The sequence below is a fragment of the Plectrocnemia conspersa genome, unplaced genomic scaffold (assembly GCF_051122295.1).
Source record: "Plectrocnemia conspersa isolate PC_06_02 unplaced genomic scaffold, ASM5112229v1 ptg000008l, whole genome shotgun sequence".
In the NCBI taxonomy this organism is placed as follows: domain Eukaryota; kingdom Metazoa; phylum Arthropoda; class Insecta; order Trichoptera; family Polycentropodidae; genus Plectrocnemia; species Plectrocnemia conspersa.
Genome location: NW_028277172.1, coordinates 18,483,225 through 18,507,287, shown reverse-complemented (window position 1 = coordinate 18,507,287; position 24,063 = coordinate 18,483,225). Strand labels below are relative to the sequence as shown.

General features: G+C 38.5%; 5 protein-coding genes across 6 annotated transcripts in view; 3 read left to right on the top strand and 2 right to left on the bottom strand.

Annotated features, from left to right (window-relative positions):
• jbug (filamin-type immunoglobulin domains fbug) overlaps positions 1-2,753 on the top strand; it is a 59,405-nt gene extending 56,652 nt beyond the window's left edge. For both annotated transcript variants that reach the window (XM_088190863.1, XM_088190865.1), the window contains 6 exons: positions 57-390; positions 458-691; positions 1,204-1,380; positions 1,452-1,607; positions 1,674-1,846; positions 1,908-2,753. In XM_088190863.1, the coding sequence (XP_088046989.1) occupies positions 57-390; positions 458-691; positions 1,204-1,380; positions 1,452-1,607; positions 1,674-1,846; positions 1,908-2,234 (1,401 nt within the window). In that variant the 3' untranslated portion in view covers positions 2,235-2,753. The remainder of the gene's footprint in view (positions 1-56; positions 391-457; positions 692-1,203; positions 1,381-1,451; positions 1,608-1,673; positions 1,847-1,907) is intronic.
• Positions 2,754-5,075: 2,322 nt separating this feature from the next.
• Positions 5,076-6,851, top strand: LOC148233262 (uncharacterized). The gene has a single exon (XM_088190708.1). It carries the CDS (start codon positions 5,076-5,078, stop codon positions 6,849-6,851), a length of 1,776 nt encoding a protein of 591 aa, XP_088046834.1.
• Positions 6,852-12,710: 5,859 nt separating this feature from the next.
• LOC148233261 (bromodomain-containing protein 8-like) lies at positions 12,711-17,257 on the bottom strand. Its single transcript, XM_088189702.1, has 7 exons — positions 16,849-17,257; positions 14,934-15,189; positions 14,251-14,869; positions 13,559-14,088; positions 13,329-13,494; positions 13,129-13,263; positions 12,711-13,070 (listed from the first exon to the last, which is right to left on the bottom strand). Exons 1-7 carry the CDS (start codon positions 17,242-17,244, stop codon positions 12,764-12,766), a joined length of 2,409 nt encoding a protein of 802 aa, XP_088045828.1. The 5' UTR covers positions 17,245-17,257; the 3' UTR covers positions 12,711-12,763.
• A 738-nt stretch (positions 17,258-17,995) lies between these two features.
• LOC148233260 (transmembrane protein 209) lies at positions 17,996-22,504 on the top strand. Its single transcript, XM_088189917.1, has 9 exons — positions 17,996-18,035; positions 18,225-18,353; positions 18,428-18,603; positions 18,670-19,095; positions 19,160-19,287; positions 21,147-21,372; positions 21,448-21,545; positions 22,017-22,226; positions 22,292-22,504. Coding segments are annotated over exons 1-9 (1,524 nt in total). The 5' UTR covers positions 17,996-18,033; the 3' UTR covers positions 22,421-22,504.
• pch2 (pachytene checkpoint 2 protein) lies at positions 22,495-23,953 on the bottom strand. The gene is made up of 2 exons (XM_088189918.1): positions 23,424-23,953; positions 22,495-23,367 (listed from the first exon to the last, which is right to left on the bottom strand). The coding sequence occupies exons 1-2, from the start codon at positions 23,897-23,899 to the stop codon at positions 22,572-22,574; spliced, it is 1,272 nt and encodes a 423-aa protein (XP_088046044.1). The 5' UTR covers positions 23,900-23,953; the 3' UTR covers positions 22,495-22,571.
• Positions 23,954-24,063: the final 110 nt, after the last annotated feature.

Genomic DNA, 24,063 nt, shown 5'->3' with positions numbered 1-24,063 from the left:
ATTAAATATTATTAATTAAATATATTTAATACGTATCAACAAAATATGATTCATAGATCGAAAAACTATCTTCGCCCGAAGATCAAGGCGGTTCAGGTCAACTGTTGGATTGCGTCGTTTCTCAAGGATCAAATGGGGAATGGCGTTGTACATACATACCGTTGTACGTCGGACTTTACGAGATTCGTATTAGTTGTCCACGACAAGGACCTCTTCCTGGTAGTCCGTGGGAGTTGAAAGTGATTGACACGTCTCAAGTTTCTCTGGTCGGAGGCTGGGCGTTGCATTTAGACGATTCTGGAAGAGTCAGAGTGCCTGCTAAGTTAGTGTTTGATACGTCAAACGCAGGACCTGGACAGTTGGAGTGTCTTCTCAATGGAAGGCATGTTCGTAAGTAAATTAAATAGATGTGTTATAGTAGTGAAGAATTGAAATAATGATTCGATATTGTTTTAAGCTGTTGAAACTGTAAATAGCAGAGCCGTTGTATCTTTATCGACGATAGAAGGCAATCCTGACGAAATGTCTTTGGAATTGACGTATAGTGGAGCGGCTGTGGGAGGCGCACCTAAAACTGCCCACGCAGCTGCCGGAAGTGCCAGTGCAGGCTCAGGACCAGCTGAACGCGTGTTGCTGGCTGGACGAGGTCTTGCTGCGGCACATACAGGAGAAGTTGCACAGTTCACGATAGGTACGGTTTTTAAATTGTATTTTTAAAACTTCGTTAGTTTTATCACTGATCAAGATATATTTGGCTTAGAGATTTGCCTCAATGACGTCTCTACACATTAATTTTTAATTGTCTTTTTCACTAAATTTTTATGACATATTTTGCCTCTTCGTAAGTTTATTGCCAAAAACAGGTACAAAGTTGTAATGAATTTCAGCAGCAGCTTCTCTCTTTGCACGGAAGAAGTGAATAAATTGATTTTAATCATAAATTAAAAGCACAATGTCACTGTGGCTGATCATGTTTACTAGCTTTATAACTATTATATTTACTTTCACGTATTTTTAAAATATAATTAACAAGAATTTAAAATATTCAAGATAAAGAATATTATCTTATTACTATTCTTATAACAATAACAATTCAAGCCATGAAGGTCAGATTTGTAATAAATAAATAAATATATGTACTGCATACTTTTATTGTTTTAAATCAATATGTAGATTAAATCTTTATTTATTTTTTAATTTTAGATGGGTCACAAGCCGGAGGTGGTCAACCGGAAGTTATATTGCAATCTAGATCGCTTTCGAGAGCCGTCGGTGTTGCTTTGACAAGAGCCGGACCGGCTCTTTGGAGAGCTTCATACACAGCCCCGACTCCTGGTCATTATTTATTGCGAGTCTTGTGGGATAATAGGCTCGTTAAAGGTATGTATTTCATCAATGACTTAGTATTTAAAAGCTTCTGAACATTCATGACTCGTTTTCAATTTGTTTAGGATGTCCTCTATCGATAGTCGTATCTGGTGGAGCTGACGCTTCTCTCGTCACATGTTCAGGTGTCGGATTATCGCAAGGTGTCGTCGGTAAAGAGATCAGATCTTGGATCGACACTCGCAGGGCAGGTCCTGGTGAATTAACCGCTCATTGCACAGGTATATTAATAAAATATAAATAAAATAACTATAATTACATCATTCTAATATAAATAATATTTCTAGGGCCAAATAAAGTAGCATATTGCGAATTATACGAACACGGTGATGCAACATTCACATTGAACGTCAAGCCTCAAGAACCAGGAAAGCATCAATTGACAGTGAAATACGCCGGAGAACACGTTCCAGGATCTCCGTTCCAACTACGAGTCGCCGGAGCACCGGATGCTTCTAAAGTATGTTTTAGATTTATATCAATATTTTTATTATGAATAATTTATAATGAATTGCTTTTAGGTACGCGTTTATGGCCCCGGGATAGAACCAGGCGTTTTAGCGACATTCCAATCGAGATTCATTTGCGATACTAGGGGAGCCGGAGCAGGACAGTTGACTGTGAGAGTCAGAGGTCCGAAAGGAGCTTTCAGAGTCGAGATGCAGAGAGAAAGTCAAAAGGACCGAACGATTCTTTGCAAGTTTGATCCGACCGAACCTGGAGATTATAGAGTTGAGGTGAAATGGGCAGGAAAACTCGTGCCTGGATCGCCGTTCCCCGTTATGATATTCGACACGCAAGAAGAACTCAGAAGATACTTACAGACAGGACAAATACCATCGCAATAAATAAATTATTTATATATAAAGTTATTGTTTAACCGACTGAAATATATTTTTATATTTGCCATTTTGTGTAATTATTATGATAATTTATATAAGAATGAAGTATCGAATAACACTGTACAATAAAGCTTTGAATCGATGTTTCAATTTGAATTAATCGTATTTGACGATAACATTCCATAAAGTATAATTTTATAATATATGAATATATTTTATTGTGATGTTTATAATTAAATTTTAAATGAATGTGACATAGGTTACTTTTAATATTATTATTAAAAGTAATGCCATCTTTCGTTTCACAAAAACGTCGAATTGAGAAATCTTTATTTTTTTAATAATGATAATGATCTGAATTTTATAAAATATGTGTATTTAAAAAAAGTATTAACTCTTGTTTTTATTATTGAAATTTATTATACGTGGAAAAAATACACGAATTGTATTCGTATTGAATTATAATTATGTACCATAACCTAATTTTATATCTGTTTTTTTTTATAAATAAATATTTTAAATCAATTTTTTTTTAAATAATTTAATATGGAATGATTTTTAAAGCTGTTCTTCCAGGTAGCGATGAGGCTTACTTCCATATCAGTGGAGATCGTGTGACTTACTAAGGAATAGGTTTTCAAACTCCATCATCAATCTCTTTAATTTCAAATAAGGCGAAATAAAGGCTAAATCTCGGAATGAAAGATAACAAGCTGAAATTTTGTACAGACCTTTGTTTTGATGTTCTAAGGACAGGGTGAAAAATCTCATAAAATATCGTGTCTGCTAATCAAGATGTCAAAGGTCACAAAATTTGTGTTTTGCAAATATCTCGCGTTTTATGCGTCGCACGTCATTAGATGCTTTACAAAACTTGTAAAGCATAAAATTTTCTACAAGTTTGGTTAAAATATTTGTTTTGTATCATTAACTGTTTTTGAGATATAGCGCGAAGAGTGGGAGGCGTACATCCGTTTATAGAATCTAGCGAGTATTTCTACCTGCTTAACTTGGTATAAGCTTTGAAAAAGTAAACAATCGTGAAAAAAGTGGTCTCGGCAAGTCGTTTGAACCATAATTTTATTACTTTCTTCATTGTATTATTAGGAATTAAGAATGAAATATTGTTCGACGTGAAATTTGTGCGAAAAAATTGAAAGAGTTGAGAGATGTCCTTACGGAGTATGTACCAGATGATAAGAAGATCATTTCCAAATTAAGAGAAAAATATTTAACTGATATTATAATTACAACGAAGATTGGATCATTCCCTATTTTTTCTTTTCGCGATGCTCAAGCTTAAATTTTATCCATAGCTTGGTATGAAAATAAAAAAGGCACTTTGGAAGAAGAACACTTGCGCATAGTGGAAGCTGCTGCGGCGATTATTAAAGAAGATATTCGATCTTCTGTTGTTGAGACCAAGTCCTATCCGCCCCCGAGTAAAATATTAATGAAGAAATTCCGAAAACTTTATTACATTTTCTGCAAGAAGTTATCATAAAGAACAGAAAAGGAAAGACGGGGCATTTTAAAACGAAATACACAGCTATAAGTCATGCTATAATGACTTCCATACGAAAACGGTCCTTTTCTTCGCAGTTATTAATAGGCCTATCTGTATTTCTTCATAGAAGAAATACAGATAGGCCAAACATCCTGTGGTGTTATGGCCAAGACGGTGTAGGAGCGACGCGCACGTGGACGGGAGTTCAGTTGGTCGGAGACCGCGGGAGTGAGAGGTCCCGTTACAAGCTATTTCGGCAGCCGTGTCATGGCGGGCGAGATAAGATTCGTGGACGTTGTGAAGCCGTTTGACGGCGAGGGCGACGTGAACGCGTGGTTCACGAAGCTGGAGATGGCCGCGAAGCTGCGCGGCGTGCTGGACATCGCGCCGATCGTGCCGCTGTTCCTGGAAGGACGCGCGAGCGTCGTCTACGCCCAAGCGGTCGAAGGTGTGCGAACGGATGCCACGCAACTGAAGGCTACCCTGGTCAAGGCGTTCGGATTGGAACCGCTTGACGCATATAGGAAGTTGCAGGGGATGCGGTGGGACGGGGAACCGCCCGAAGTGTTCATGGAGGAGCTTCGGCGCACGGCCGCGAACGCCGGAATCACGGACGGGGCGTTCCTGATGCGGCATTTTCTGTTCGGGTTGCCCGCCGAGGTAGCGAACGCCATACGAGTTCGCGACCCCGACTGGAAACTGTCGACGGCGGAGCTGATCAACGCGACGAGACCGTTGCTGAGGAGTACGTCTAGGGATCCTCATCGCGAGGGGCCGCCTTCGGGTTTCCGCGGCGATATCGTTGAGAGCGCCAACGTGGCGGCGGTGGTAGCGTCGCGAAGCAAGCCGGGACGCGACGTTGCCGGCGGGCAGGCGCGGCGAGCGAGCTTACGGTGTTACCGGTGCGGCGGACCGCACATGGCCCGAGTGTGCGGGGACGCAGATAAGGCGCAGTCGACCGCTGAAGTGATCCGGTGTTGGCGTTGCGGAGAGGAAGGCCACGTCTCGAGAGGTTGCAAGAAGCCGGGAAACGGGCTGCGGGGGGCTGGTGCGTCGGCGGCCTCTTCGGTGCGGGAATAGCGGCGTTGCCGATCGTTGACGCAATTGTCGGTCGACGGCGAGTGCGGGCGCTCATAGACACTGGGTGTTCGCGAAGTGTGATGCGCGCGGGACTCTGTCGGGCGACGACGCAGGGCGATGTGTCAATCATTGCGGTGGACGGTTCCCGGGTTAAGTGCGTTGGGACAGTGCGAACGGATACACAGGTGCTCGGAAGAAGTGTTCGTACGTCGTACCTAATAATCAGCAAATTGTTTGCGGGGGCAGACGTGGTGCTGGGGATGGACGTTATCGCGTCGCTAGGAGGAGTGACCATCGACCGGGACGGCGTACAAGCGCTTGAAGGAAGGGATCGGCGATCGGCGGGGCAGTTCTGGGAGGACCGCCCGAGAGGGAGACAAATATCCGCAGCCGCAGTGACGTCTCAGAGGGCGATAATTCAAGACGGCGATTTCGAAGTGGAGTTTGACGGCGACGCGTGGACCATCAAGTGGGAGTGGAAGGACGGGCCGGCGCTGCTGAGAAACAAGGTGCCGAACTATGGAAGCACTGACCGACCAGAGCTGCGGGAGCAGTTCGACGCTGAGGTGAGGAGATGGATCGACGATGGCCTGCTGCAACCGTGGAGAGGGCAAGAAGGCGGAGTTCTGCCGCTTATGGCCGTGGCGCAGCCTAATAAGGGCAAAGTGCGACCGGTTCTGGACTACCGCGAATTGAACGCCACGGTGAAGTGCAACCCTGGGATGGACGCGCCGGCGTGCGACGAGACGCTCCGGAAATGGAGGCGTATGAAAGGGCCGTTGCAGCTGATCGATCTTCAAGCGGCGTATTTGCAGGTGCGCGTTCACAAAGATCTCTGGAAGCACCAGCTCGTACGATTTAGAGGGCGCACCTACTGCCTAACAAGGCTCGGTTTTGGGCTAAGCAGCGCACCAAAAATTATGTCGAAGATCGTAGAATACGTGCTGGCGCAAGACCCAGATGTGCGTCGGGGAACGGATAGCTACATCGACGACATAATTGTCGACGAGAGCGTCGTGAAGGTCTGCAAAGTTGAGGCGCTTCTTAGTGCGTACGGCCTTAAGGCCAAACCTACCGAGAGCCTGGAAGGAGGGCGAGCGCTGGGACTCCGCATCGAGAGAGACAGAAGCGGACGGCTGCAGTTCAGGCGGGGAAACGCAGTGCCAGATGTAGAGGGAGGACCTTCAATGACCAGACGAGAATTGTTCTCTATATGCGGCAGGCTGGTTGGCCACTACCCAGTAGGCAACTGGCTACGAGTGGCGTGTAGCTACGTTAAAAGAGCGTGCGAAGGGGAGGCCTGGGAAGACGCGATCGGCAAGAGGGCATATCGTATGCTTGGCGAGATTGTGGAGCGCGTGCGTAAGGAGGACCCGGTGCGAGGACCGTGGGGCGTAGTGAACACGGCCTACGCCAAAATTTGGTGTGACGCAAGCTCCATTGCGTTTGGCGTCGCGCTTGAAGTAGGTGGAGAAATCGTCGAAGACGCAGCATGGTTGAGGAAGCCGACTGACGCGAGCCACATTAACGTTGCGGAGTTAGACGCGGTCGTGAGAGGCGTAAATCTCGCCATAAAATGGGAAGTCCAGCGACTGGACATCATGACAGATTCCGCAACCGTTGTGAGTTGGCTGCGGTCGGCCTGCGGAGCGGGATCGAGAGCGAAAGCATCCGGCGCAGCGGAGATGCTGGTGAAGAGACGAATAGGCGTGCTGCGAGAGCTCTTCGACGAGTACGGATTAAAAGTGACCGTCTACCACGTCGCATCAGAGAAAAACAAAGCGGATGCGCTGACGCGCGTGAAGAAGAGCTGGATAGAGAGAGCGAGCGAGACAGTCTGTGCTGCCTCTGTTAAGGATCTGCACGAGCTGCACCACTTCGGCGTAGATCGCAGCCTTCAACTTGCCCGGATGGTGGACCGCACTATAACGCGCCGAGAAGTGGAGAAGTGTGTGCGTGAATGCGCTAGATGCCGCATGATCGATCCTCATCCAGTCACACACGAACCTGGAGCGCTCAACGTGAACGAAAATTAGACGAGGCTGGCAGTCGACGTGACGCACTACGAGGGTCGTCGCTTCTTGACGATCGTGGACTGCGGTCCGTCCAGGTTCGGCATTTGGAGAGAACTCCGATCAGAGTGCGCGACGGAGATAGTGCAGCACCTTGAAGAAATATTCTTGGAGAGGGGCCCCCCACGGGAGCTGCTGATGGACAACGGTACGTCGTTCAGATCAGAGAAGACGGCAGTCATGTGCGAGAAGTGGAATGCACGGCGTCTTTTCAGAGCGGCGTACCGACCGCAGGGAAACGGCATCGTAGAGAGGCACCATAGGACGATAAAGAGGACGGCAGCTAGGAGCAAGATATCTCCACTCCAGGCCGTCTTCTGGTACAATATAGCAGCTAGAGATGCGGCGGAGGAGGACTCTACCCCAGCGAGGCTGCTACACAAGTACGAATGGAGACACCCCTTAGCACCAAGGCCCGAGCCATCCCCAGTGCAATCACCTTTCACGGTGGGCGAGAGAGTCCTGATCAAGCCTACGCGCCCGTCGTGCACGGAAGAGTGGACTTCAGGGTACGTGACGGACATCGCATCGCGGAACAATGTAGTTGTCGATGGCGTACCGCGGCACGTATTAGACCTGAGACGGGCTCCACCGGAAGACACTAACACGACCCGAGGATCCTGGCTGCAGTGGAGCGCGCCGTTCCAACCCGAATCCGAGCAACCGGCAATGGAAGATCCAGAAGCGGAGTCCACGGCGCAGTCCGAGAAGACACAGACCACCGCTCGACCAGCGAGGAGTCGAAGACGCCCACACCGCTTGGAAGACTTCGTGATGTAGACATCAGGAGGGCGTGTGGTGTTATGGCCAAGACGGTGTAGGAGCGACGCGCACGTGGACGGGAGTTCAGTTGGTCGGAGACCGCGGGAGTGAGAGGTCCCGTTACACATCCAAAAATACTTTTGGATGTTTTGTCAAGTTTAGGTTTTTTCGCTTCATATAGTGATACTGTAAAATGTTAAATTTCAGCTGTTTATCACCCACAGCCTCGTAATCAACCATCAGAGTCAAGTGCCTTAGTACAGTATGCAGCGGATAATGCAGAAAAATATTTATACTCTTGATGGCTATAATACTGTTCATATAATGGGAATGATATAAATAATAACTTCAAAATCTGAAGTTATATCCGATGACCGCATAAAGAAATTTACAACAAAACCAAGTGCAAAGGAGTTAGCAGCACTATCACATATACCCCTTCTAGTGTATGAAAATCATGTCGTACCCGGATTAAGCAAGAGATTCAAGTTCGAAATTTTAATGATGTAGAAGAACTAACCGAACAAATATTTAATGTAGTTGATTTGTTGTGGATGTACGGAAAGTGGAAAAATATCTCACCGTTGCCAGGGTGGAATGGATTTATTGAACAACTTACAAAAACAATGAGAACTTTGTAACTTCTCGGATTCTGTTTCTTACTTTTATTCATCATCCTGCGAGTAATATGGACACAATTTATACCACATTACAGTGTACTATAAACACTGCAAAGAAACATGAACAAAGAAGATGCTTAATAACTTTTGATCAGCCGTTGTACATAAAAGCACGTGAAATCGTAGCAGCTTCAGATGCTAACTCAGACTTGTCCAGAGTAGTTGTGAAACTAGGAGGCTTTCATATGCTTATGTCTTTTATTGTATGCATAGGGTATATAATGAATGGAAACGGAATCAAGGAAGCTCTCAGTACAATTTATGCTTCGAATTGTCGACAAAATGTTGGATGGTCACGCTTTTGCAAGAAGTATCAGAGCCCATACGCTATTATCGATGATGATTTTTGAAGATATGGAGATTGAAAGTTATAATGCTTTAGATAGGTTCATTCAGCAGATAACAATTTGCGATGTTTCCTATGAAACTGTGGAAGAATGTGCAGGTAACTCTGGCTCCGTAGTTTACATAGCGTTATCCTATAAACGGATGCGCGCTTCCCACTCCCTGCGCTGTATCTCGAAAACCATTAACCATACGAAGAAATAAATTGCTCCAAACTTGTAGAAAATTTTATTTTTTATAAGTTTTGTGAAACATCTAATGACATGCGACGCAAAGGAGGCGAGATATTTGCAAAAAAACGAGTTTTATGATCTTTGACCTTTAATATCTTGATTAGCAGACACGATATCTTATGAGACTTTTCACCCTATCTTTAGAACGCCAAAACAAAGGTCTGTGCAAAATTTCAGCTTGTTATCTTTCATTCCGAGGTTAAACCCTTATTTGACTGGACTACTTGAGAATTTGAATAAAAGAATCAGACAGGAAATCAATGCCATTCTGCCTCAGATGTCTCAGAGATTCTGGGAACGTCTTTAGCATTGTATTGCCAAAGACCGCCGCCATTTGTCCGATATGATTTCTAAAGCCTATTAAAATAACTGTTTTTTATTTTATTTTCAGAAGTATTTACAGTTTTTTCTAGATAGCTTTGTTCATTTTATATACCCCTTTAAAATGAGGAAAATATTTATGCCTCTCACTGTATGTACCTAGGGTAAATAATATAACAACTTGCTGATCTAATGTGATCAAGTTATTTTGTTTAATTTTAGTTTCTAGCTATTTTTAAAAATAAATTATTACATCATGTCTGGAAATAATAAAAGTTAAAAATGAGAACCGGCAGCTCCAAAGTAAATATAATTATTTGTACTTTTTCAGTCAAGTAAAAGCTAAAACTATACGCTTTTAACACAATTTAAAAAAGTCTAATTACTTATTGGCTCTAGATGAAATAGCAGATATTAGGGATACAGCTTTGCTTGCTATTTTTATTAGACATGTTGACAGTCAAATTAATGCAACAGAAGTACTTCTCGATATTGTGAGCAGGGGCGTATATTCAGGGTGTGCTAGGTGTGCGGCGCACACCCGCAAAACCATCTAAAATATAAATTTAGAAATTTAGAAAATTTAGGGCGTAAAGCGACATCATTTTGCATACAGTAGTATGCAAAATTATAAAATTTTAAAATGCAGTGTATAGTATGCATTGGTATTTGTCATTCGCTCTGAACGTTTTCGCGCGAGCGATCGTTTTGGAACAACACATATAACGCGCCGACCTTGCGCGCGGCCGCCGACTAAAGTAAATTGTTCCGAGATTTAACGGCTGAAGTCGATCTGTTGGTTGGCAGCGCTCAGTAGTAAAATTGGTCTCGAATTTGGTGCGCGTACTTCAAAAACTCTTGCGTCCGTCGCTGCTTTTTTATTACATTATATCACAATAACAGGTCACTCATTTTTTATATTTTGGCGTAAAATAGTTTATTATCTTATTTACATATGATCAATATTTAATTTTCTATTCTAGATTATATTTTTTTATTTACCCCAATAATGATGAAGAATACTGTTGAAGATATTCTGAATAATCCATTTTCAAAAAGAAGTTATGAAATTAAATTGAAGATAATCAAAATTGCCAAACCACGTCCACCTCTTCCCAATTTATTTATGAAGCATAAAGACAATAAATGTGAATATACAAGACATTTTTCATTTTCATCATATGAATGAACTGAGTGGTTAACAGGCTGCGAACTTCGATCTAGATTGTTCTGTTGGCCATGTATATTGTTTTCCAAAGAAAGAAGCGTGTGGAGTAAAAGTGGATTTGCTGACCTTAGTCATCTGATAACGGCACTGAAAAAACACAAAAGAGCCCAGTCACACGTTCAATCATTTTTTTCTTTCAAAATGTTTGGAAAACAACGAATTGAAGTCATGATTGACGCTCAACGTAAAGCTAATATAAGTCAACATAATGAACAAGTTCATAAAAATAGAGAAATATTAAAAGGAATGATTGACGCAGTAGTATATCTAGGAAAACAAGAACAACCTTTTCGAGGCCACGATGAATCCTGTAATTCACTAAACAAAGGAAATTACCTTGAATTTTTAAATGCACTTCGAGAATACGATTCTGTTTTGGATACTCATTTAAATACTGCAACGGTGTTTCGTGGTACTTCACCATCCATACAGAATGACATAATAGAAGCGATTGGTGATATTATTAAAGATCATATTAAGGAAGAAGTAAATTCAGCAAATTTTGTCGCTATTATTCTTGACGAAACTTCAGATATAATGACGAACTCACAGCTCTCAACAGTTTTGCGTTTTGTTTATGAAGGTAAAGTTTACGAGCGGTTTATTGGCTTTACAGACGTTAGCTCTGATAAAACAGCCGATGGCTTATTTTGCCACGTTGTAAATATAATTGAAGAATTTCAAATTCAAGAAAAACTAGTTGGACAGACTTATGATGGGGCGAGTGTAATGAATGGGCATATTAATGGTTTGCAAGCCAAAGTACTCGAAGCTTATCCACTGGCCATTTTTACACACTGCTATGCTCATATGTTGAATTTAACATTACAACAAGGTCTTTCCAATATAAAAGTGTGCAAATCATTCTTTCAAACTTTAAATGGATTGTCTGCATTCTTTTCGAAATCTTCCAAACGAATAAATGCTTTACAAGAGTTCGTAGCTAGAAGACTTCCTTCTGTTACGCCTACAAGATGGAATTATACATCACGGTTAAGTAACACAGTGCAAAAATACAGAAATGAATTTACGGACTTTTTTCGAGACGTCGTGAAAAATTGTGAACTATGGGACCCCGACACTGTAATAAAAGCACGAGGTTTTCTTAGCTTTTTGGAAGATTTTGAAACAAGAAAACTTCCTCACATATTTTCAAACCTTTTTGGAAAAACTGATGTGTTATACAACATTTTACAATCCAAATCTTTTGACATATTATATTGCTGTAAGAAAGTTACCGAAATTTTGCAACAACTCAGACATGAACAGGAAAATAATTATGAAACATTATGGGATTCTTATGTAACGGAAGAAAGTTATCCAAGACTGAGTAATGATTTGCTTGTTGAAGAAAAGCACGCGTTTGGCCAACTATTTAATACAATAGTTGATAATATATGTAAGCAAATTGAAAACCGTTTTTCTTCAATGTCCAAATTGGAATATTTTCACCTTCTGGAGAAAGAAAAATATGAGCAATATAAAGAAAAATTTCCAAATGAATTACTTACCAAACTGCAACAATTCTATGGAGCATTATTTGATTATATAAGTTTAAAAAATAAGCTTGCTGTTCTTTATCATTTACCTAAATTTGCAGAGAAATCTGTTCATGAGCTTGTACAATTTATGAACACAAATAATCTTGAGTCAGGTTTTCAGGAAATAGATAAATTAGGCAAACTAATATTAACACTTCCAAGCAGTACTGCTTCAGCAGAACGTTCATTTTCTGCTCTGTAACGAATTAATAATTGTTATCGAAGTACCCAAGGCCAAGAAAGGCTATGTGGCCTTAGCTTGATTTCAATAGAAAAAGGGATCCTTATGGATATTAAAAAGAAGAGCACTTTTTATGACAGCGTAATAGAAAAATTTATGATTAAAGAAAGAAGATTAGATTTTATATATAAATAATTATAAGTTTATGTTTATTGGAAATTTGATATTTTTATATAATAATATTTTAGATTAGGTTTGATGTTTATTTATTCATTTATATATGAGAAAAAGCTGTAAGGCAGTTTAGGCATGTCAAAACCTCGGCTAATAAAAATGAAAAAATGTACGTTTTTTTTTTTTTTTTATAGCACACCCAATATTAACACCCACCGTACGCCACTGATTGTGAGGTTGGAAGATACGACAACCGGAAGACATATTTAAGAAGAATTTATTAGTTAATAAAAATTAGAATATCATTTAGCCATATATCAGATAAGTTTTTACCAAAAATAAAAATAAAACACGTAGATTAAGTAGTGAAAAAATACTTTATTGACAAAATTATATGCCTGCAAATTAAATCTAGGAATCGTCTGCTCTTCGTTTTTTGGTATTGGTCGGTGTGTCATTTCCTCCACTAGTGTTGCCTCTCTTTCGTTTAACAGCAGCTCCTGCTGATCTAGAAGTCGGTCGAGGCGGCCTCGTCAGTCTAGACACGTTCAAATTCTCAGCAGCGGCATGAGCTTGAGCTTGCAAAAGTAACGTAATTTGTGAAATGGCATCTTGGATAGTTTCGCGAGTCATGGTGTAAACTCGGTGATCGATGCGGTTGTACATTAAAGCATTGGTCAGCATTAATAATATGTCGCGTTGGAAATCTTGAGTAGTTCTGAAATGTAAATATTGTATCATTTATGGTTACATTTACTTGAATAAAATTAATTTACCTGATCACTCCGAGATCGATATTACGCCTGATTGTGGTAAGATCCATCGGTTTCTTCACAGCTTGACTATAACCCGGAGCTTGATCGTCTGTGATCGGTTTCATAAACAGTGACGCATACTTCAACGTATGTAATCTATAATTAATATTAAATTTAATATCAAATATTTATTAAAAACATATTTAAAAATATTCAATTACCTATTCAAAGCTTGAATCACAGATTTCTTCCAAATTCTATAATCTTTGTCTTGTTCCGCCGAATTTGAAGATGCATTACTAGTCGACGTGCAAGGTGTAGTATTCGACGCTGGACTATTCGGTAGAGAATCTGTTGGAGTGGCTGGACTTTCGGAACGTGATCCGCCTAAACATAATTTTGATTAAAACAATATTTCAAGTGATTATCATTATATCAAAATAATACGAACGGTCAGGTCTGAATCTTCTGGTGAGTATCTTTTTATCGGCTGACTCTTGTGAATTATCCGAACCGACCTCATCACTAAACTCCATCTTACTACTACTGATCATTCCTTCCAATTCTCTAGGCGGACTGGACCGTTCGTCTTTCTCGGTCTTTTTTCTGGAATAGTCGCGCTTAGTTTTGCCTGGTTTATCTTCTTTGATGACTTCGATTGGAGTATCATCGTCAGTTTCAATATTGGACTCCAATAATTCCCCAGGTTTATTTGAATCAGATTTGTTTTCAGCATCTTTATCCGTCAATTGCGATTCAGTAGAATTTTCGGAGATATCTTTATCGGACTTCTGTGTTTCGACATCTTGAGATTCATTATTTTCAACGTTCACTGTAGCTTCGGACACGTTATCGTCTTCAGTCTTAACTTCGGGCTGTTCTTCTATGATAGCTGTCTCAATCAGAGCACTCGAGCTTTCATCGACATCGGTCTCGGGTGCGATTGATTCAACTTTGATTTCTGTACTAGAATCCTCTTTGCTAAAATAATAAAAACATATCGATTAAATGATACCATTGCCATCAATAATAAAGATAGAATAGCTCGATTTGTATTAGTATTTAGTTATTAATGGTAATTCTATATATATAAAACGAGTTATTTCATCTTTGTTGTACTGCGTAATTATAATATTAACTAACTTTTTATCATTTTCCATATTGTCTTTAGAATGATCAGTGATTTCTATCATGGCATTCGGGCCTCCCAAAATCGCCTCACTAATTTCTGATAAAGTTTGCTGCTGAGGCGCTATATTGATCTCTTGCAGATTAACCTGCTCCGAACAATTCAAATCTTCCATATCGGCGTTATTAGAAAGTTCTCGTTTATTGAACAAGTTCTTATCGGACTGAGCTCTTCCGGTCGGAGTTTTATGTATGGATGACACAGGAGGTATATCCAGATCGATGTCTGAAAATGCATACACATCTTCCGCCTTTATTTCGATATCGTCTATATCGATCTTTTCGGGCGTTTTCAACGTTTCTACGTTTGAATGATCCTTGGCTGATAAATCAGGCGGAGGAACGTTGTGCAAAGGTGGTAGAATCGATTCCGACATCGATCCATCGATAAGGTTCTGCTCTATCTTCTGAAGCTCGGATTTAATCTGTTCGATCTTTTGAAGTTCGTGATTCAGAACTTTGTTATTGTTCATTTGAACGGTCAGCGAATCGCTCAAATTTGTCATAATACTTTCGACTGGTTTGGCCGTTGCAATAGTGGACGGTACGACAGGACGATTTGTACTTTCTGCAACTTTATAGTCAAATAAAACATTAGTAAGGCAATCTAATATTTATATAAAATAAAGTAAACGCACCAAGATTGGCCGTTTGATGGACAGGAGCCGAACTTTGCAGTAAAGACGTAAGCAACGGCGAAGGATGCGGCGTATCAGAATCGGATCTACGCCAAGTTCGCTCTATTATGGCTTTACGTTCCTCGCGTTCTCGCAACCAAAGTGTGTGTTTGGTCGCTTCGACTTCCTTCGCATGCATTTCTGCTTCCATTGCAGCTGCCATTTCTCTAATACGAGCCTCATTGATTGAGCTAGAAGTCAACTCCTTAATTTCTGCCTATATTAAGACAGAGAGAAAATTTAAAAAACAAAATAGATAACAACTTTTTGATAAATTACAACAGAGAAATGGGTGGCGTCGACCAAATGGATCAGTCCATCAGTCTTTCCTGGGTGCCTATAAGAGAAAAAAATTGGTGGTGGGTAATCTTTACCTACTTACTTGATATGGCCATTTCTAATGCTTGGCGATTGCATGTTTTACTTAGCAAGCTAGACAGGTAATTTATATGGAGCAATTATTGTTCAGACGGACGATTTCTCGAGGGTACATACGACGAACAATAACGAAGTCATCCGACATCAACAATACTTGAAGTATAGCGAAAAAACAACGATTACAACCCCGAGCGCATCGAAAAACCATTGCATTGTGTTATTTACCACAACCGAGGTAGCTGGCGTTGCGGACTCTGTAAGAAAACGTTGTGTTGAGCGACCACGCTTTGGACAGTTTCACTCCTAAACTGCCCACTGTACTCCTTTATATGTATTTATCTAATTTTTTCTTTGCTCAGTATGTCGTAATAAATAACAATAAAAACATATTTCATATGTAGTTTTCTTTTGAGCGTCAATGGGTTAATTGGATTCACGAAAATTTTGAAATACTAAGATTTTTAGTGAAGGAATTTTTTACCACGTTTTTGTAATCTTTTAATTGCCATGTTGAGTATAGCCAGTGCTTTGAAACAGAACTGAACTGAAAACCGGAGCTAAACCGAAAAATATCGACACGCGTGTTAACTGAAGTGACCAGATGTGTTTATAGAGAAATCAATTTCAATCACAAATGTAAAAGCACAATTATCATTCGGAGCCATTGCTTACGTCTTTACTGCAAAGCTCACAGATAGTAATAATAAAAAGTATGTTATTACAAAACCGTTTGCATAGATTTTTACAGCTATCAACATGAAAATTAATAATATTTTTACAATTACAATTAGAATTTAATTCTTGTAAATTTGTTCTAATAGATAAAGGGATACAATTTACATTTTTACGAAATATTTATTGCATTTTTTTATATTATATAATACACATACATAGGTAGAGGAAACCTAAATAATTATTCATTAAAAGTTACTAATTGAAAAAAGGCGCTTTAGGAACAAATCCTTGAGAAAAATGATCATATTAGAGCACCCAAAAATCAGATGCAAACAATGACCAAAATAGACCAAAAAAGATCTTCTAAGCTACTTATGTATGTATGTATTGTACTTACATAAGTTATTGTGCATCCTGGAGACAACAATGTTTTGTTTTTAAAGGGTTTATTATTTCACAAAATGTTCGGTGTGAACAACAATTGGGATTCAGAGAAAAACATTCCTCTGAGACTGACTTACAAGACTAACATCTGAAAGACCTGGATTCAGTTTCTTTCATTCATTTTTCTAATGAATATCAAGAAAATTAATAATATATAGCAAAGAAATATTTATAAAAATATAACAAAAGCCGACTTTGTCAGTAGTAGTAATGTAAAACAAATAATGTCAAAATAAGCTGGACATGATCAGTCGAATCTCAACAATTGTTACCTGAATTTTGAACACTAACTTTTGTACAATAAAGTCACAATCGTTCAACTTCTAAACTAACTATAATCGACAGGAAAAAGAATGCCGGGTCAGTATCTTACTCTTACCCTAAGCGATGCGTATCGTTTCACATCTTCAGCCATCAAAGTTTGCAGCTCTGCAATTCGATCGTCGGTCAAACGATTGAGAATCGCCTCTTGAGGGCTCTCGGTCGCGGGGGCCGGCGAGCTGCCGTCGGGCAAGCGCTTCTTGCGACGCGGCGTACGGCATTTCTCCAGCAACGCTCCATATTGAGCGGCGCAACTTCTCTGTCCAAACCAGTCTGAGGGTCTGTCGGCGGTTGCCGCCAAGGGGCGTAGCGCCCTGGCCACGGAGACCCAGCTCTGGTCGCCGGCGCGGGTCACCGCCGAAGCTAAGCATAACTGTTCGCGCACGGTCCACGCGTCTAGAGGCGGCCTTCGCACACCGGCGACGACGCCGGCAGCCACCTCCTGGGACGCCATATTTACTTTTGACAGCCGGCTTAATGTTGCCGCATTATAAAATATATTATAAACTATGCGTGCATAGAAAACAGAAACGATCTTCATTCTTTATCAATAAACATCATTACAATATTTCACCAATAAACTTTAGTCAAATTTTAATTCTTATTATATAACAATTAAACGAATCAGCGAAGTCATTAAAAACCACCAAACTCTATTCCTCAAAACTTGAATACGAAATGACTGTGAAAAACAATTACCGAAAAAAACTGTATAAACTTATAAATATTTCTTAGAAAAAAGTTATTTATTAAGAAAGTTTCTTGTTTTTTATAAACACTTCTAAAAATATACCTATTTTTTCTTAAAATATGATACATGAGAAAAATACAGAGTACTTTCAAAATAAAATATATATACAAATATATTGTTTGTCGTCTCAATCTTGCACCCGAGTTCGCTTTCTAATTTTAAGGCATTATAGTAAAATAATAAAAAAAAAGCGTATTTTTCTATGCTTGTAGTTTTTGAGATTATTAATGTTGACTTTTTTTGTTCTATATTACTTTTAAATGTTTTAAAATTATTATTATGTAATAAAAAAATATATTGAGATTTTTTTTAATATTCTTAACACCTTATTCGTGCAAAACTCATATCGTGTGAAGTTATGTTTTTGTTTATGTGCAAATCGTATTGAGAAATTATGTATTATAAAAAATTAGTCAAACGTCAAGATAACCGCCATCGTATTTTTCGCGCTGGTAATACTTGATTTGCTTGGCCCGCGCGCTGCTTCGACAGATGTAAGTTTACGACAAAATGCCATAATTACCTAGTAATCCACTGATCTACTTTACATTTCATATATAAAATAAAAAATTAAATAATGCATTACAATAATAAACGTTATTTAAGTCATGATAAATTGTTTTATGCTTCGCATCATTAGCATTGAAAATTATCTCAGATATCAGATCGTATTCTTTATACAGGACTTCCAGGAAGCAGTCGCCGTTAGTGTCTAAAACGTTGGAAGTCAATTATGTGATAGCAAAGAAGAACAGATCTATAAAATGGGGCTCAATCAACGCCCTACTGTTTGCCATAGTGACTTACGATATGTACGTATTAATCTATTTATATGTAATAAAATTTATAATTTATGGTTTTGATATATATTTGATATAATTCACAGAAAAAACAAATGTCCGTATTACACCACATCTCTTCACTACCTAGAATATTTATTTACTATCATTTTTGGATTGAATACGCTGTATCACTTTATCTCCTACATATATTACTCGTTAACAATGTCGCCGGTTCTAGTGACGCCGCACCAGAAGAAACTTCTCGGCTTCAAAGATAACGGTATATATTTTAGAAATTATAATTATTAAACGCTTATTGACATATTTATATATGTGTTTAATTCAGATTCTTCGTTCAAATACAAACCTACCGTAGAAGATAAATCGTCAATCGTCGAAGATAAGTCTCCGTCCGTTATGGCCAATTTATCTAATAGAAGCTGGCTATCTAATTCGTCTTTGAACGACAGCATGAATCAATCCGTTCCGTCGCCTTCTTGGGTTTATATGAGAGGTTCGCCGTCGATGCCTCAATATCAACCGCAGAAGTTAGAATTCAATTGGCAACATGATTCCATTAACGATGAGCAATCATTGCAAGAATATCTCAGGAACATTGATGAAAAGGAAAAGATCGCATCTCTTCATAATAGCTTAGAGAACAGCCCTAAAGATTCGAGCGTTTTTTGGAATCATCCGTCGACGAGGATCTCTAAAGATGTATCGCCGATGTTTAAGAGGACTCAGTATCAGCTAGCGCCTTTGAATACAGGTTTGTTTGAGAGATGTAAAATGTAGGTGTTATAAGACTGAAAATTATTTTTTCTACACTGCAGAGATTCCTCACATGTTGGGAATGAGCGACGAAGGCTCGCCAAAATCTCTTCAAAATTCTCCTCAAGTATGGCACAAGTTACATGTTGATTTACAACATTTGATTCAGTGGAACGCTAACATTAGACAGGTAAAACTAGATTTTTATTTTTAGATCCAATAATTTTTGTCTATCAATAGATTCCTATAACCCTCAAAAAAAAAACTATGAATTAGATCATCATAATTAGTATTTTTAACAATATATTCAAATCAAAATATAAAATTATAGAATATTAAACTGTTTCTTATATTGCTGTCGAAAACTTTTTACAAAAATGGTTATAACTTCTAAATTAGTGCGAATTATACATAATATATACCTTTTAGAGAGATTTGCAGTAATTTTTGTTACTGTGTTTTAAAGACAAGCTATAGAAAATTCAAGTTATATTACTTATAACGCCATTTATATCTGAGAAAATAGTGACAAAAAGCAATAGATTCATATTTTAAAAAGTTTTTTCTCATACTACTTTTTTGACTTTGTTTTTATGCAACAAAATTATATTTTAAAATTTTTTTGTCTCATAAAATTTAATTCCTTGCCAAAAGCTTATAGATAAATATATAATTAATTTTCAATAGCTTTCTGCATTTGACAAATCATTTGAAATTTTTTCCAATGGTTTCTTTACCTTGAATAAATGTAAACATAGTGACTATTGCATAGGCCTTTAATGACCAGCTTTTATCAGAAAAAACATTTTTGAGTGATGAGAAAAAAAATAAAAAATCTGCACAAATTACACATTGAATACCATTTACACAAATGTATAAAAGCTAACCATTTTTTTAATTCTATAACATCTCTCCATTTTCACGAGTGAACAGCAGTTATTTACGTATTTACGGTGATTTTTCTCCCAATATTAGTTTGTATCTTCTGATCTTGTATGGAACGAATCACCACCAATGAACTGGCACACTTTCAAAATTGTTTAAACTTCCTGGAGGGCCATATTCCGAGCAATCCAATGTCGCATCGGGGATATCTTCTTCTGAAGAATCTTCAAAGATTGATCCGTATCGTGTATTTTCGAACTAATAGTACTGTAAACCTAAACTTGCCATCTCTTTCTCAATTATGAATAATAATAAAATGGATAGCTCTCGAACTGACTGCGTTAACGCAAATCGAGTATAGATAAAATTCAAGTCCCTTTTTTATTACTTATATTCTTTAACACTAATTTATGAAATCCGTGAAATTGACAGGTTTCTGATCTATGTTCTGATTTGATTTGTATCAGACAGTGTTTTTCTAGGTTTTTTACTTTCGGAAACTTCTTATTTTTTAAAATCTGGTCACTATATACCTATTTTTAATAGCACCCGTCAAATTGATGGACTTACACCCATAAATCTAGTGTTAAATGTATTCATTAATCCCTAATCTAAAGTTTGCTGCCAATACTTACATGGAAATCACTGAAGTATGTCATTGTTATTGATATGATAAGAAACTGGGATCAAAACATATAACAATGTATCGACAGTTTTTCACTGTCAATAGTATCAAAGTTGAAGTCGTGCGAATATCGCCGTGTAAATTTACCGTAAAGTGTTAATAATTTAATTGTAGAGGTAACAAAGTTTGATATTTGTTGTTTTAAAAATACGTAAAGTATTTCATCGTCATTTTAACATAATCTGTATCATTTTTATTTTCAAAATATGTATATTTAGCAATTTTAAACATAAATTTATTTTTTATTTTATTGCTACGCGATCCTCAGTTTTTACATTTACTTATTTTACCATTTGAATATAAAAAACTGTATTTTTAATTTGACTTTAAAACGTTTACTAATTAAAAAGTTATGATAGTTTAAAAATAATTTAGTTTAGGTTTTAATTTTCACAAATAAGCCTCGTCGCATGGCTGCATTTATAGGAATAATGCCCAGTGTGTAATGTGTTAATCATACAAATATAATTTTGTTTTAGTGGATATCTACTACGATATTGGATAGAGTAGTGAAAGAGATCAAAGCGACCGACGACGCTCTACTAAAATGTGGCTTGACTGATGTGCGAATAGGCCACATTGGATTGGACAGACTGAAAAAGATCGCATCGTCTCAGATAATACAACATATCCCTACTTTATCCATTTTGGTTCCGTTTATGGAAATATCTCCTAATCAAGAATATATAGTGCAACGAATAAAAGGTATATTACAAGATAATTGAATCTATGCAATATGAAAGAACAAAGAGTGTCATATTGTATCATCAACATTTTTAGAATTGTCTTCTGGTGGATGTATGAGTGACTTCAAATGGAACAGTGGAGGAAATTTACATGGAAAAAGCTGGGACGAAAGTCTTCCGACTGATTCAGCTGTACAGTATTTCTTTTATAATAAATTTGCTACAAAAATAAGATAAATCGATTTCTATGTACAATTACATGCTGTCGCCGCTCGGTCATCATTCCCGCTTTTATTTATTTGTATATACAATTAAATAGATTTGTTCAGAATTATTCATGGGGTGTTCAAGTTCTGACCAAAAAGTTTTGGTATTTCTAAAATAAATAATTTATTGATCATTTATATTTATAAATGTTATATCTATTTTAATTCACATGAGCATCCCATATTTTTATTCTAATTGTTTGATATTTATTCTGACCCTAATTAATTTTTTGTCAATTACAATTTCAAATTTAAATTATGCATTTTTTAAGAGTGGCCAATTGTTTTTGATAATAAACTAATGACGTATTGTTTAACATACAAATTGAATTATTTTATCTCTGTAGTAGAAAAGCGCTAAGTTGCTTTTTTTATTAAAATATATTTATAATTTTAGATTGTTATGCATTTCTTTGCAACATACTTGGACACTCAACTTATGCCGGTGACTCAAAATCCTGAAGGTCTTCCATTTACGTCTCAACATTTCTGCAAAGTTCCTGATAAACCGATGAAAAACCAAGACTCGTTGATTGTCCATCAGACTTCTATCAATCCCCCGCATTTCCTTCTTGTTGTCGGCGAAGAAACTTGTGAAATATCAAAGGTTTTTATACTTATTTTTAAGATACATTAAAAATGAAGATGATAATATATTTATTAATATTTTAGGGAAGAAATAATCTCATACATACTCTTCTACTATTCTTACATACTGTGGCAGTTAAACATCACGGAATGTTAGGAAGAGTCAACTTGGGACGATCAGGAGTTAATATTTTGTGGGTTGTCGATCAATAATGATTTTTTTACATAATTAAAGTAGGATTTTGCTGTGATGTTTATTTTTTTAATTCAATAATAAATTCTTCTAATTTTTTAAAACATGTTTTTATTTATTAATATAACAATCACAGATCGATTACAAAAATTAAAATAATGAATATAAAGTCTATGTGTTATGATTTAAGACATCTTTGAAAGCGTCGCTGTCCACCGAGTGTTTAATAATAATTTTTCTTAACGCGCAAAGGAACGATTTAAAATCTACGCTTTGTTTATCTATTAGAAATATGGCATGAGCTAACAGCGGCATCTTTCTCAGAGTCCTTCCGCTCACGCCCTCGCTCAGTTCGGCCAACTGCAGCAATTCCAAGCTTCCGTACGTGGCCGGGTTGCTTTCGAAATCGCACATCTTCAACAGCTCGTACTCGAACAATTTCTCAGTCGGTACGATTATGTTGGTCCTCATTAATTCTGTGATGCACGAAAGATAGATATTATAAATGGCCTGCTTGGACGGCATTCCGACGAACCGTTTAATATCAGCTCGATCGGTGAACGCCGGATCTATCGCTCCAGTCATGTTGGAAGTGGTAAATATCAAAACGTTGGGATACTTGCGAATCCTGTCTAACTGAGTCAAAACGGCATTTACCACTCTGATCGAATCCGACGGTTCAGTACCGGCGAAAGCGGCTTGCCTCGCATGAGTCAGTGATTCGATTTCATCTATGAGAACGCAAATTAACGACGACGAATCTTCGATCAGTTCTACGATTCGGTCGAAGAGTTTCAGCACTAATTTACCGCTTTCGGAAAACCATTTAGAGAAAAGACTGTGACTGTTAATCTCTATTAATTCGGCCGTTTCGTACCTTTGGTTGAAGCGGATGGCGAGCTTTTGTGCTAACGCTCTGCAAAGACTCGTCTTTCCAGTGCCGGGAGGACCGTGTAACAACACGACTCTGAAAATATAACTTGTTACTATGTAGTTGATAATCGAGATTTTCGAAAATTTTACCTGTTGAGAGTTATAATATTGGGATCGACTCCACGGTCTGCAAACAGCATAGCCGACTCTACGAATCCGAGCACATCTTCCTTAATACCGGTATCGTAAACGAGACTTTCCCATAATCCGTAGAAGTCTTCAGACGGGAGCGCCCATCGCGTGGCCGCCGGACTTTCGCCCTCGCCGTCGTCGAAACCTTCCCTCCCGGCTTCGTCGGAGTTGAGGCGATACACGTGAAATTTTAAAGTCGCTTCGCTTAAATCGCGCACCCCGGGAGCTTCGCCTACGTGTATAGCTCTAACGTGCGGTCTCTCTGACAATTTGCTAAAGTCGCGCGTGCGAAAAACTGCACCCGGGACGAGAGAATGCGCCCGAATCATACGCGTCGCCTCCGTTAGCAACGCGTTCGGAGACATGCTAGATTCCTCGTTTTGGACTACTTCTATGTGAACCGAAAGCTGACTGAGGCGATTTAGACTCGCCATTTTTATCGCCGTCAACTGACACTTTCAAGCTGGCCCGCTTTATAAACTAATGTTGCCAGTCAAAAATTATATTCTCATTATTTTTCGGTCGTTAAGCTGTTAAAGTAAAAACTCTATTTTTATAAACATCCATACATCTAAATATACACATAAATAATACAATT